The sequence below is a fragment of the Scyliorhinus torazame genome, chromosome 14 (genome assembly GCF_047496885.1).
Source record: "Scyliorhinus torazame isolate Kashiwa2021f chromosome 14, sScyTor2.1, whole genome shotgun sequence".
Lineage (NCBI taxonomy): Eukaryota > Metazoa > Chordata > Chondrichthyes > Carcharhiniformes > Scyliorhinidae > Scyliorhinus > Scyliorhinus torazame.
In genome coordinates, this window is record NC_092720.1 from 75,253,142 (window position 1) to 75,267,688 (window position 14,547).

At 46.5% G+C, this 14,547-nt stretch overlaps 1 protein-coding gene across 2 annotated transcripts in view; it reads right to left on the minus strand.

Annotated features, from left to right (window-relative positions):
- LOC140389822 (uncharacterized) overlaps positions 1-14,547 on the minus strand; it is a 344,727-nt gene that overhangs the window by 287,421 nt on the left and 42,759 nt on the right. For both annotated transcript variants that reach the window (XM_072474370.1, XM_072474369.1), the window contains exon 3: positions 9,773-9,913. In XM_072474370.1, coding sequence (XP_072330471.1) covers positions 9,773-9,913 — 141 coding nt within the window. The remainder of the gene's footprint in view (positions 1-9,772; positions 9,914-14,547) is intronic.

The following is a 14,547-nucleotide window of genomic DNA, read 5'->3' on the forward strand; positions in this document are numbered from 1 at the left end:
CACGGCTCAGTAAATTTTTTGGGGTCGAGGATAGGTGTGCGAGGTGCTCGAGAAGCCCAGCGAATCATACCCATATGTTTTGGTCATGCCCGGCACTACAGGGGTTTTGGATGGGGGTGACAAAGGTGCTTTCAAAAGTAGTAGGAGTCCGGGTCGAACCAAGCTGGGGGTTGGCTATATTTGGGGTTGCACAAGAGCCGGGAGTGCAGGAGGCGAGAGAGGCCGATGTTTTGGCCTTTGCGTCCCTAGTAGCCCGGCGCAGGATATTGCTAATGTGGAAAGAAGCCAAGCCCCCGGGGGTGGAGACCTGGATAAATGACATGGCGGGGTTTATAAAGCTAGAGCGGATTAAGTTCGTCCTAAGGGGGTCGGCTCAAGGGTTCACCAGGTTCGTCGAATACCTCGCAGAAAGATAGACGGAATGGGAAAAAGAAGGCAGCAGCAGCAGCAGCAGCCCAGGATCGGGGGGGGGGAACCAGAAGGACTCTCAGGGTTGTTAATATATACTGTATAGTATGTATAGGTCGTTGCTACAGATAATTATATATTGGACTGTTAAATTATATTTTTGGAGAGTGTTACTTGTGACAAGGCAGTTGCCAATTAGGGCTAGTTTTCATTTTTGTTATTTATTATTTATTCATTTTTTGTTTATAAAATAGGTCATTGTTATTTGTGTTGTTATAATATTGTGTAAAGGATGCACAATGTACTGTGTTGGTTGACCAAAAATTTTCAATAAAATATTTAATAAAAAAATAAAAAATAAAAAAGGAAATGAATGTCTGCCAACTTAGGTAGACCTCTTCTACCGGCCCCCTAATGGTACACTTGACCATTAGTGTTAGAACGACATGAGGCCACCCAGCCAGGCTGGGGCACTGGATGGAGTAGGAGACCTCGTCTCCAAGCTATTATCGAGGCAAAGACGAGGACATCCGCCCTCACCCCCATCTACAGCACTGGCGAGTCTGCTACCCCGTAAATGGCCACCAGATTGACATTAAGTATCTCTGACCTGGTGTTGAAGAAAGAGACCCAAAAGCTTACTAAAGTTCAGAACATATGAGAGTGTTTAATCGGCTCCCGTGAACACTGCTCACACCCGTCCTCCACCCCAGAGAAGAATCCATTCATCTTCGCCTTGGTCAGATGAGCCCTGTGCACCACCCTGAATTGGATCAGACTAAGGCGAGCACACAAGGATCTGGAGTTGACCCTTTCACCACTGAAATAGTATGACAGCGCTCACATATAGCCTCATTTAGGCAAGGTATGGAAAGATTTCTCATGCAACTATGCCCAGCAAAAATAATTGGCCGAGATTTTCAATTAACTTTTTGAGATGAATGAGTCACGATTGACATTCTGACCAGAAAATCTAGGTCTGCGTACTCAAGAAATTAGAGCAGAAATACTTGAAAACAAATGAAATGAATAAAACTTTTAATCACTTTATTATAGCTTCTTGAAAGTACCAATTTTGTCTCCTGTGTTTCTTCCCCATGATGAATCTTCTTTTGCATTTAATATAAAACTAAGATAAACACCAATTTAGCAATGCAAACACATACTTCATATTCTGGTATCAACCATCTAAAGTGGTCGTTTGTTTTATATTACCAGCCTGAGCTTTGGATTCAGAATCTGAAGCATGTGATTTGGATTACTATTTTCACAAATAAAATGATTTATTTTTCCTATTGGTAAACCCCCATTAGAACATTTTGCAACACAGCTCATTCTTAAAAATGAAATACCATTATTATACTGTCAAGCCCCATGGAGTGATATTTTAGAAGTCAGCAATCAATGACACTTTGGTTTTAGCTTATAATTATTTATCATCTGGAAGCATGTATTATTCATTCAATCTGAAGTTACATTTCTCACAGAAGAGTTTCTCTTTTTGCTTTAGGCTCTAGTCTCAATATCACTCCAATTGCCATTGCAAGAGAGTAGTTTACAGAATCCCCTTGGGGCTGTTACTTCTCTGGGTAAAGAACCACCTCTGGCCTCGAAATTCCATTGTCAGCGGGCTGGGATGTTATCATAGAATCATAGAATTTACAATGCAGAAGGAGTGGATGGGTTGAATGCGTAGTGTTGAATAAAGAACACAAAGTTTTGTTAACAAACAAAACTATAAATGTATTACACTACTAAGATTCATTCACATTCATAAAGTAAAAGGTTATTGTATAAAACTATGCTATCTCTAACTTACAGAACTCTCAAGTATACAACTGCTCTCTATGCCTGACCCTCTTCCAGCTCTCTCCTAACTCAACTCCTAATCATCTAATCCCAGAATCCCTGAAGTCAGTGATATATATGACTGTTCTGTGGTTCCCTCTAGTGGTAAGAAGCATTATCATTAACTTGTTAACTCTTTACACCCCAGTCAATATACATATCATTACAGGGGGGACAGTATCAGTGACTCATCTGCCAATCTCTTTGGAACAGTAGACTAGAAGCACAAGCGAACAAGTTAGCTGGCATAAGGAATAGTCACATCATTAAGAACTTGATGGAGAAAGAGAGAATTAATTTTGTTGGCAATTCCTGGTGCATGTTGTTTGACGTAGGGTTGTAGAAAGAGGGTGCTTGACCTGTGTGAATTCTCTGAGCAAAGAATCAGCCCAAATCCAATGAGATGGGGAAGTCAAGAGGAAAATAAGACTGACAAAATGTGACATGAGAACACAATGGAATTACCAAAATGGTAACCCAAAAATCATCTACCAGCTTGTAAATATTGAGCAGGATATAGGTGAGGTGATATGTGTTTAAAGGTGCAGGATAAAGCCAAAGAAAAATTAGTGAGTACTTTGTTTTGATGTATACTAACGAAAAAATGCTGTTGAAATATCTGTAGGTATGTCCACTGATGGAGCAATCCCTGCCGCATGGGAAGGCCACCAGCAGCATGGAGGTTGCTTCCCAACAGCTTCCTCAGGGAGTCCATCCGAGCCCGAAGCCCCATGTCATAGGGAGGAGCCTACCAGCAACAAATGATATCCTAATGGCCCTTCCGCTGCTGCTGGAGAGATGCCCCCTCCATTCTCGGGGCCCTGTCTGTTTGGCCCACATAAACATTTATTTAATTCTCGCGTTCCGAGGATGTCTTTGTGATCTCTTTGCTCCAGAGTTGCCAACCTCCTGATTTACCCAGCATCATGGAAGGTTTGACTGCCATTTTTAATTGACTTCTTCCCCTGCCTCCTGGCTCTTGATTGCCTCCTCCTGGCAATATTGTGGGGGAAGTCTTGCCTCTAGGTGGACCGTGCTGGCCCCTCAAATCCTAGCCTGGCATCACGGGATGTGAGCGCAGGAGTAGTTGCTTTTCTGCGGGCTCTGGACCCACTCATTTATAATCCATCATTTATCCTGATTGCCTGACATTTATCTACCTAATCCTTGAATTAATATTTGTGGTTATGCCCCTGGTAGACTATGGGATTAGTATTGGTAAGAATATGTTGAAAAATGTCAAGAAATCCGTTAAATGTCAGGGGGCACCAGATTCAGCGGGGTGGAGCCGCCCTTTCAAAATGGCCACCTGATCCATGGGCGGTCTCTCAACCCTGCGCTCTCCAGGGTTTTCTTGGAAGTGGTAATAATGATGACTGCTGACATTATCCAAGTGACTGACCAAACGCTTGGTGTGTTGACCCAAAATCTGTGCGCTCATGAGGCCGAGTTGCAAAGCATCATTCAAAGGTTTGATGATACGAAGGAGGGAATCCTACATGTTGAACATGATGTTCCTCTGCAGAGGCAAGAATCCAGCCCTTGGAATACCAATTGAGTGGCATGGCAGAGGTCCTGGAGGACTTGGAGAAACGAGGTCAGAGGGAGAATATTCGAATCGTCGGACTGCCAGGTGTGCAGGGTAAGACCCCTGTTAAGTTCTTCGAGGACTGGCTGCCGTGTTTTCTTAAGCTGGATGAGAAGGCCAGATGTTTCAAGTTAGAAAGGGTGCTTCATATCCTATCCATGAGGCCAAGAGGTGGTTTTCATACCAGGCCTTCAATCACTCAATTCCACAACCTTAATGACTGCCAGGTAGTTCTGGAGACGGCACGGCGCGATGGGATCTAACTCCACGAGAGAGTGAGGATTTCTTTCTTCTAGGATGTCACATTGAGCAGCGAGATGTATCTGTATGATCCGCACTCCGTTAGGTCTTTGTCCTTTTTTGGTATCAGCGATATGGTGTCCTTTGTTAGCGTTGGAGACAGGGTGAACATCTCTCGTAAGTGTGGGGCCAATGTCGTCGTGCATTTTTTATAAAGTGCGCTGGGAACCCATTGGATCCCGGCGCCTTCCCACCTGCATGGAGCTGATGCTCTCAATGATCTCTCCCAGTCCTATTGATGCTTCCAGCTCCCTCCATCTATCGTCTTCCACGACTGGCATGTCCAGTCCATCGAGGAACCATTTCATCCCCAGTCTCAATCGGGGGGGTTGAGAGGCGTACAGTCCCCGGTAGAAGACCTCAAATGCTTAGTTGACTTTTTTTTGATTCGGCTACCAGTCTGCCTCTGCTATCCCTTTCCTGGGCTCTTTCCCTCGTGGCTGCATGCATTTTCAGCTGGTGTGTCAGCAGGTGGCTAGCCTTGTCTCCATGCTCGTAAAAGGTCCCCATGTCTAACGGAGTTGGTACACTGCTTTCCTGGTGGATAATAGGTTAAAGTCCATTTGTAGCTTTTTCCTCCCGGCCAGAAGCTCTACAGTCGGGGCCTTGGAGTACTGTCTGTTGATCTTTAGGATGGACTCAATCAGTTATTGCCCAGCCACGCTCTCTTCCCTGTCTCTGCAAGCCTTATAGGTGACAATTTCTACCCTAATCACAGCCTTTGTTGCATCCCAGAACGTGGAAGGTGAGACTTCCCAGTTCCGGTTGTTCGTGACGTACTCGCCTATGGCCTGTGATATTTTCTGACAGAAGACCTTGTCGCCAAGAGGGTCGTGATAAAACCTCCATGTGGGGTGTTGGCCACGGCCGACTCCAACCTCACATCCATGTAATGAGGAGCGTGGTCGGAGATTACAATCACGGAGGACTGCCCTCTTACTATTTCTGGAAGTACCAATTTCCCCACTACAAAGAAGTTGATGTGGGTATAGACCTTATGTACTGGCGAGAAGAACAGGAATTCCTTCCCAGCCGAGTGCAAGAACCGCCATGGGTTCACCTCCCCTATCTGCTCCATAAACGTTCCCAGTTCCCTAGCCATGCCTGTTGTTTTCCACGTTTTGGGATGTGATCTGTCTGTATGTGGGTCCTGTACACAGTTGAAGTACCCTCCCCATGATCAGTCGGTGCGTAAATATGTCTGGGATTTCCGCCATGGTCCTTTTTTTATAAACTCCGTATCGTCCCAGTTGGGCGCATACACATTCACCAGGGCCACCGGTGCCCCGTCCAGGACACTGCAGACCATGACGTACCGTCCCCGTCCTCGCCGCAGTGAACACCGTCCTCTTACTTATCAGTATGGCTACCCCCCCGGCCCTCGTCCCGCAACAGGAATGGTAGGTCTGTCCCACCCAGCCCTTCCGTACCTACAGTCGGTCCTTCTCCCTCAGGTGTGTCTCTTGGAGGAAGACTACGTCAGCCTTCATGCCTTTCAGGTGGGTGAAGGTTCTGGATCTTTTCACTGGGCCGTTAAATCCCCTGATGTTCCAGGTGACTATCCTGATTGTTTTTTTTTTTGATCCTGCGGGATCAACCATACTTAACTTGTGGATGTGCTCCTGCACTCCATGGTTTCCTTTTGTTAGGGGACCATCCAAAATGGTCACGGGCACCATTCTCACCATGAGGCCGGGCCCCTGTGGCCCGGGGTTTGCCTTTGTCCAGCTCTGTGTACACCATGTGGGTGAGCCCCTGCACGGTTTCCCTTTTGTTTAGGGACCCTCCAAGGTGGCTTCTTGCAGTGCCATCTAGTTCCATGTTTCTGATATCGACCTGCTGAATCCAGTCTAGAGCCTTTCCCTCCCTTTTTGCTTCACTCCCCCTGTGGTTGTGGTTCCCCCTTCTGCCCCTCTCACTCACCCCATATCCACCCTCTTCTGTCGACCCCCCTTGACTACGACCCCCAACCTCATTCAACTGTAAATCAGACAGGAAGGCTGTGATCCAAATGTAATCTTATCAAACATTTCACATCCGTTTTCAGACAGCACATTTAAATGTAGAATCTTGATCCAACAATAAACAATTCCACAATTATTCATAATTTTACATGTTGAGCACACCAAATATTGTCAGCCTATTGCATAATTTGCTTGAAGAGAGCAGGCCATTCAAATTATATTCATTTGCATGTAAACACATTAAAGCTTTCTTTGATTTATATTGCAGTAAAATGTTTCAACAATTTTACATTGATTCAATTGTAAAATAAACATGCGAGCTGAGGTTTATGTATTAAAAATTATTTTCATCTGCATGTTGGAGTACCCAAGTGCAAAGGACATAAGATTTTAGATTTGAAGATTCCCCTGACACAGGCAGTGTCATTCATTTATCATAGAAATGGCAAAGGTCAGGCCACATTTTGCAAGTTGCATGGCTTTTTAAAAAAACTACAAAAACAATACTGGTCACACAAATTCAGAGGCATCAAAGCTAATAGGTGCCTGAAAAATGGAATCTGATGCGTAACTCAATGAAATGCATGAGATAAACACATTTTCTGTCCATTTCGCAAACATTCTGCAGATGGCATTGCTGTACTGCATTTGCAGCAGTGAGTGTTGACCCTTCAAAATATGAAATTCATGTAGATTTCCAGTCACACATCTATTTGCACTTTCAGATTGATAAGGAACTTTTCGCACCAAAATAAAACAGACTTTAATCATGAGATTTAGGCAGCAAATACGGATTGAGAAATGTTCCGTGATTCCATGCATTGACAAATGTAAGGAAAATCATTTTGGGACTGCTATTTGTACATAAGCCTTGGTAATTTTTGGAAGGTATGTTGGACATTCAAAGTATTATAAAAATGCTGCACAAAGAGGAGTGACTTGCAGGTGGAGAAGCAGATGTGCATAGGGTGGAAATTTCAGTTTATGTTCTGGACAGTTGAAGACTTGGTTACCTGGGCGGCATGGTAGCACAGTGGGTAGCACTGTTGCTTCACAGTTCTAGGGTCTCAAGTTCGATTCCCAGCTTGGGTCACTGTGTGATGTCTGCACGTTCTCCCCGTGTCTGCGTGGGTTTCCTCCGGTTTCCTCCCACAAGTCCCGAAAGACGTGCTGTTAGGTAATTTGGACATTCCGAATTCTCCCTGTGTACCCGCACAGGCGGCGGAATGTGGCGACCAGGGGGCCTTTCACAGTAACTTCATTGTAGTGTTAATGTGAGTCTACTTGTGACAATAAAAATTATTATTATTAAATGCGGTACCAGAGTACAGAGGTGGAGGAACCCAAACTATTGGGGGTTGTAGGTTACAGAGATAGCGAGAGACCAAATCATGGTGAGATTGAACACAATAGTTAAAAGTTCAACATCTTGGTGGTTCTGCATAGGCCAACAAGCACAGAGGTAATGTGCAAACGAGATCTGGTCTGGCTTGGGAAACCAGCAGCAGAAACTTAGATGAGCTTAAGTTCATGGGATGTAGATGGTGGGATACCAGCAAGGGGATCATTGGTGTGGTATGGAGGTAAGAAAGGCATGGGTGAAGGTTTTGACAGAAGGGGCTCAGTCTAATGGAAACATCTCTAAGTGTCATTTCAGGTGGGTTTGTCTGGGAGTTTCTGCCCGACTCTGTTGGTGAGTTGCCCTCTGCTATCTAACCACACTTAATCAGGCCCTGGGAGTTTCTCTCCGGGCTAGCTCACAATTAGAATTTTTTCCAACACTGGGGAGCTGAATGCGCTGCCCAGACCGGCTCCTCAGAGATTGGGCTACTATTTTGAAAGGGTGCCAGGATCTCAGTGAGCTTGAGGGTCTTCACTCCCCCCGACCCCCACGGGCAATGTCATCCCCCCCCCACCCCTCCAAACACACTCACATGGGTACGACTCCACAACCCCTAAGTGAGGACACCCTGCTGTGGGGTCACTGAGAGTCCCCCTCTTCAAGCCTTCCCACACCCCATTTGGGTCCCCCTTCCCCTTCCAGGACCTCCAGGACCTTCCGGAGGCACCCTCATACCCGCCCTTCACCCCACCACCCTTCATACCCCCCTCAACCCTCCTTTCATGGGCATGGCCACTGTCAGGCCTAGTCCCTTGGTGTGCCACTGTGGCAGTGCCAACTAGGCACCTTGGCACTGTCAGAGTGGTAGTGCCAATGTGCCCAGATATTAGGGGAAAAGCCAGGGGGCCACCCTGTCTAGTCCTTGACCAGGGCTTCCATTGACTTGGGAGACCCCACCCAGGTGCCGGTCCACCTGGTGCACATTTTCATGGACAAGTACTAAATGGCGCTTGGCATGGGTCTCCCTGGGGAGGCCAGTAGTTGCTGGGAGCTGTTTAGATCCAGCGTCTGTACAGTTAAGTGGGCTCTTAAACCCACTTAAACATGCAACACTGGTCCCTCCCACTGATCATGACATCTTATGAGATCTGGTTAGATCTTGCGAAGCATAACTGCCATCGGGAAGCCCCAGGGATCTTCCGGCATCTACCGGCCAGTAGTTCGTGCCCTAGATTGAGTGTTGCAGAGTGGAGACGGTCATTGTTACAAAGGTGGAAATAGACGACCTTGGTGATGGAAAGGATTTGGATTTGGAAATTCAACTCGGGTTGAAGTAGAACCCCAAGATTGGATACTGTGGCCAGGGAGGGGCAGCGAATCGGGCAGGAACAAATGGCAATGGCCATTGACTTTCGGTGGGACTGGACAATCCTGGCGACAGGCAGGGCCAGACAATCCAGCCCAATGTTTTCAATCTTATCAATGCATAATTATTAGAAATTTCTGGTCATCCAGTCAGGCCAGCTGTCTGACCACACAGAGGCATCAGAGGAATCAAAAGAGATGGCAGTGAGATAGAGCAGGATGTCATTGCTGGGATTTCAGATAGTGTGGCTGAGGGAAAGTTTGTAGATAAGAAAAATATCAACATTTCTATTTCCAATTCAGATCCACAACAACACTTCACCGAGTAACCTTTTATGGGAAAAGTACAAATTCTAATGTATTGAAACAGAAGATAAGTAAGTAAGCTTTGTCAGATGTGCTCGCTCTGATCGTCATTGAAGTACGTCTTAAAAATTCCCAAATTCCCAAACCTTTTCTGGGCTCTAAAAATTAGCTTTATAAAGAAATTAAGAGAAAATGCTCCCATAAACCTTGTGAGCTATGTGGGAATTTAGAAATATGTGCACAACAGATTTTAGCATTACTAAAAAGCCTGGAGTTTAAGACATGATAACATGGTTCTTTCTTAGTTTTGCACACTTCTTGCAGTCAATTCAAAATACACTGTTACTTTATCATATTGTGTGCATGAAACAAATAGTGGCCAGGGTTTTCCAGTGCCCCGCAGTGGGTTTCCCAGAGGCAGTTTGACATTGGCTGCTGACGGGACCTTCCAATCCCACTGGAAACCATGACCATTTGGGTTGCACGGCAGCCACATCGCCGGGGAACCTGCCGCGGGGGATTGTTTCGGCAGGACCAGAAGATCCCAGATCCCGCCAGCGGGAAGTGTTGGAAAATCCCGCACAGTAGTTACATAACTTATGCTAACACTCGCCAATTACTGGTACAAGAGAAGAATTGAAAAGTACTCACGCTTCCAGAGATATATTAGAATAAGTGATTATGTAGCCAGGTACCATGTGATGACCAATAGGCATACTGGTGTTCAAATCTCCATCAAATTGAACTTTCCGCACGGATGTCTGTGGAACAATGTCCAATACAGCCCAACACCTACAAGAGAAAGGTATGAAGATTTCACTAAACCAAAAGTACTTAATTTTACCACAGTCATCTCAAACACCAATTGTAAAACCTCATGTTTCAGGCTATCTGTGTTGTTGCCTTCTGTTGCTTCCCCACTTCAGTGACTCACTATTTTGCATACCAAAGCCACTTTGAGAGAAATGGCTGAAATGGAAAGCAACAGGGGAAGGGGAGGAGAGAGTGATTGGAATAGAATGATAAGAATTCAGAGAGAGTATTGTGACACGGCAAAGAGACAGATGTAAGAGAGTTTGACAGTGTGAAGGGTGTTGAGAGAAATTCTGTTTGACTGAAGGAGAGCTGGGTTGCATAAATTGTAAAAGATAGCAAGGGTGGGTGAGAGAGTGAGGAAGGTACATGAGGCAGAAGCGAAATGTGTGAAGGCAAACATAGAGTGAATAGAAAGGGGAATGAGAGATAGGGAAAAGGGTGAGAGAGCAAAAGTGAGTGAGAGTGTTCTTGGCCTATGGAATTCCTGAGGAAGAGAGGTTGCCATTGAGGCACTGCTGAGAAATAGAATTGGTCAAATCACTTGTCACTCAAGAGTTACCAGAATCATGATGAAAAAGAGCCATGCATGTTCAGAGATCTCAGGGAACAAGAGGGGAGATTCTAAAAAATAGAGGAAAGTCTTTGAGAGATCACGAGAATTTAAATTCTATTGACAAGATTTAAGTTGCATAAACAAATGGGGTAAAATGCAAGGCTGACATTTCTGGAAATTAGGGATTATTTTGCAGGTCAGACCATACAATCACAAAATAACCAATGCTACCTGCTGAATAATTCCCATCTGATTTAAACTGGTTGTTTTGTTTATTCCAAGACAGTTCTGCTATTTTCACTGAACTAACATTCTCCCAACACTGCAGACACTCAGGAATGCTCGCAGATTCGAAAACAACTTTCCTTTATATAGTACCATTCAGATAGTAACAGGTCCGAAAGCATTTCACTTGAGCGTTGACAAACAAAATTGAACACTGAGTCGCATACAAAGTTATTAATAGAGATAACCAAGAGATTGATAAACAAAGTCCCAGTTGACCATAGGCCTGGGGGAGGGGGGGGGGGGGGAAGAGAGAGAGAGAGAGAGCTGACTGGTACGCACCTCAGACGAGGGGCAAGGTTGAGACGGCAGAGCTTTCATGAATAACGTCAGCCTGTGCTGTTGGCCTCACTCTGCATCACAAACCAGCTGTCCAGTGTATTGGGCGGGGGTGGGGTGTTAAGGTACACTTTAAAGGAAGGGAAAGAGGTAGGACGAGAGATAGAGAAAGAAACGATTTACAGAATGAACTCAAGAGATTTGAGACCAGCCAGCTGAAGACACAAATGCAAATGGTGGAACAATGAAAAGGATGCGCAAGAGGCCAAAATTATCATATGAATCATGATATTCTATTCAAGAAATATATTTGCAAACCAAAGTCTGTATTGCAGTTACTTTATTCAAAGAATTCATAGATAAATTAAGAAACCAGGTTGAAAACAGGCAAAATGTAACAATCATGTACTAACAAAAATAGATAAACAAATTCAGCAGGTAACAGGGAAATGGTGGACGGTATGTTAAAGAAAGGATAATTAAAATTATAGTGAAATTACAAACCAATGTAGCATCCTACATTACAGGCACATTAAGATACATAAAATTTCAGCATTCAAGTACTTCATCGAGGACCTGCCTCCGGGACTCGGCCACCTCCCTCTGTGTCTGCGCCACATTGGGCAGCAGCTGGGCAATGCTACGGACGTTCCCAGCCATGGCCTGCTGTGACTGGGCCACACTCAGGGGCGCCAGCTAGTTCCTCGGGCCGGCCTGCCCTCCAACCATCCGTCCCCTCGGGAGTTCCTGCTGTACCGGAGCAACTGTGTGGTGCGCACCAGAGAGTACCCAGGAGCCTCTTCACGAACATGCCCCACCCAAGTGAGTGTCTCTGGGATGGTGGAGGGTGTTGGAGATAGCTGTGATGGAAAACCAGGGTCATCCTCCAACCAGTGCTCTGGAGTCTCCTGGGTCTCTGGCGGTGGGCTTGTGTCTGAGCTGCTATCCCCGTCATTGATCGGCTGACGGGGGGCTCCAGGACCCACCCCATCATAAACAGGTCCCGCAAGACACACGAGAAGACGCATGATTAGACAGCACGCTGGGGGTGGTGGGGGTGGGGTTGGTGATGTTGTGCGGGTGGTGTGCGGGTGATGGTGGGGATGAGGGTGGTGTGGGGGTGAGGGTGCTTTTGGCATGTTGGTGGTGTGGGGGTGGTGTAGGGTGAGGGAGTGGGTGTGAGGGTGGTGTGGGAGTGTGGGGTGAGGATGGTGTGGGAGTGAGGATGGTGGGCGGGAGATATGGGGGGGGGGGGGTTGCCACATGTGCTGCAGGGAACCGCAACTCAGCAGGGTCTCACTTCCTCGTACGTGGCAAGTTCCACCTCGGCGACCTCACTTTCCTCCGGGCTACCAACCATGTCCAGGGTCCTGTGCTCTGCCACTGTGAGGCACCGTAAGTCTGCCGGTCCCCCTCCTGCACCCGGCGGTTGTGGACTGCCCTCGCCTAGTTGTTAGCCTTTGGGTGTCAATCGCAAAACCAGCGAATCCGGCACTGTTTTCCATTAGAATCGTTCATGTTCCACGTGGCACTGGTGCTGGCCCCTTAGCGGTAGCAGAATCGGTTCAGGTACGGCGGCAGTTGTTCTGCTGTGCTAGTCCATGAATTCTGCGTTGTCGTCAACACTTAGTCTCAGGAACGGAGAATCCCACCCCACATCTTTCAGATTTTGTTCAAAGTTTCTGTATTGATTACAGTGGGTTGATCATGCCCCTTTCATGTGGGGCAGTTAAATTAGTTTATCGGGGGCAGCACGGTGACGCAGTGGTTAGCACTGCTGCCTCACGGCGCCGCGGTCCCGCGTTCGATCCTGGCTCTGGGTCACCTGTCCATGTGGAGTCTGCACATTCTCCCTGTGTTACAAAGAACAAAGAAAAGTACAGCACAGGAACAGGCCCTCCAAGCCTGTGCCGACCATGCTGCCCGTCTAAACTAAAATCTTCTACACTTCCTGGGTCCGTATCCCTCTATTCCCATCCTATTCATGTATTTGTCAAGATGCCCCTTAAATGTCACTATCGTCCCTGCTTCCACCACCTCCTCTGGCAGCGAGTTCCTGGCACCCACTACCCTCTGTGTACAAAACTTGCCTCGTACATCTCCTCTAAACCTTGCTCCTCGCACCTTAAACCTATGCCCCATAGTAATTGACCCCTCTACCCTGGGAAAAAGCCTCTGACTATCCACTCTGTCTATGCCCCTCATAATTTTGTAGACCTCTATCAGGTCGCCCCTCAACCTCCGTCGTTCCAGTGAGAACAAACCGAGTTTATTCAACCGCTCCTCAAAGCTAATGCCCTCCATACCAGGCAACATCCTGGTAAATCTCTTCTGCGTTCTCTCTAACGCTTCCACGTCCTTCTGGTAGTGTGGCGACCAGCATTGAACACGATACTCCAAGTGTGGCCTAACTCAGGTTCTATACAGCTGCAACATGACTTGCCAATTCTTAAACTTAATGCCCCGGCCAATGAAGGCAAGCATGCCATATGCCTTCTTGACTACCTTCTCCACCCGTGTTGCCCCTTTCAGTGGCCTGTGGACCTGTACACCGAGATCTCTCTGACGTCAATACTCTTCAGGGTTCTACCATTCACTGTATATTCCCTACCAGCATTAGACCTTCCAAAATGCATCACCTCACATTTATCCGCATTAAACTCCACCTGTCATCTCTCCGCCCAAGTCTCCAAACGATCTAAATCCTGCTGTATCCTCTGACAGTCCTCATCGCTATCTGCAATTCCACCAACCTTTGTGACGTCTGCAAACTTACTAATCAGACCAGTTACATTTTCCTCCAAATCATTTATATATACTACGAACAGCAAAGGTCCCAGCACTGATCCCTGCGGAACATCACGAGTCACAGCCCACCAATCAGAAAAGCATTACTACTCTCTGCCTTCTATGACCTAGCCAGTTCTGTATCCATCTTGCCAGCTCACCCCTGATCCCGTGTGACTTCACCTTTTGTACCAGTCTGCCAGGAGGGACCTTGTCAAAGGCCTTACTGAAGTCCATATAGACAACATCCACTGCCCTACCTGCATCAATCATCTTTGTGACCTCTTCGAAAAACTATCAAGTTAGTGAGACACGACCACCCCTTCACAAAACCGTGCTGCCTCTCGCTAATACGTCCATTTGCTTCCAAATGGGACTAGATCCTGTCTCGAAGAATTCTCTCCAGTAATTTCTCTACCACTGACGTAAGGCTCACCGGCCTGTAGTTCCCTGGATTATCCTTGCTACCCTTCTTACACAAAGGAACAACATTGGCTATTCTCCAGTCCTCCAGGACATCACTTGAAGACGGTGAGGATCCAAAGATTTCTGTCAAGACCTCAGCAATTTCCTCTCTATCCTCCTTCAGTATTCTGGGGTAGATCCCATCAGGCCTTGGGGACTTATCTACCGTAATATTTTTCAAGACGCCCAACACCTCGTCTTTTTGGATCTCAATGTGACCCAGGCTACCTACACACAAATC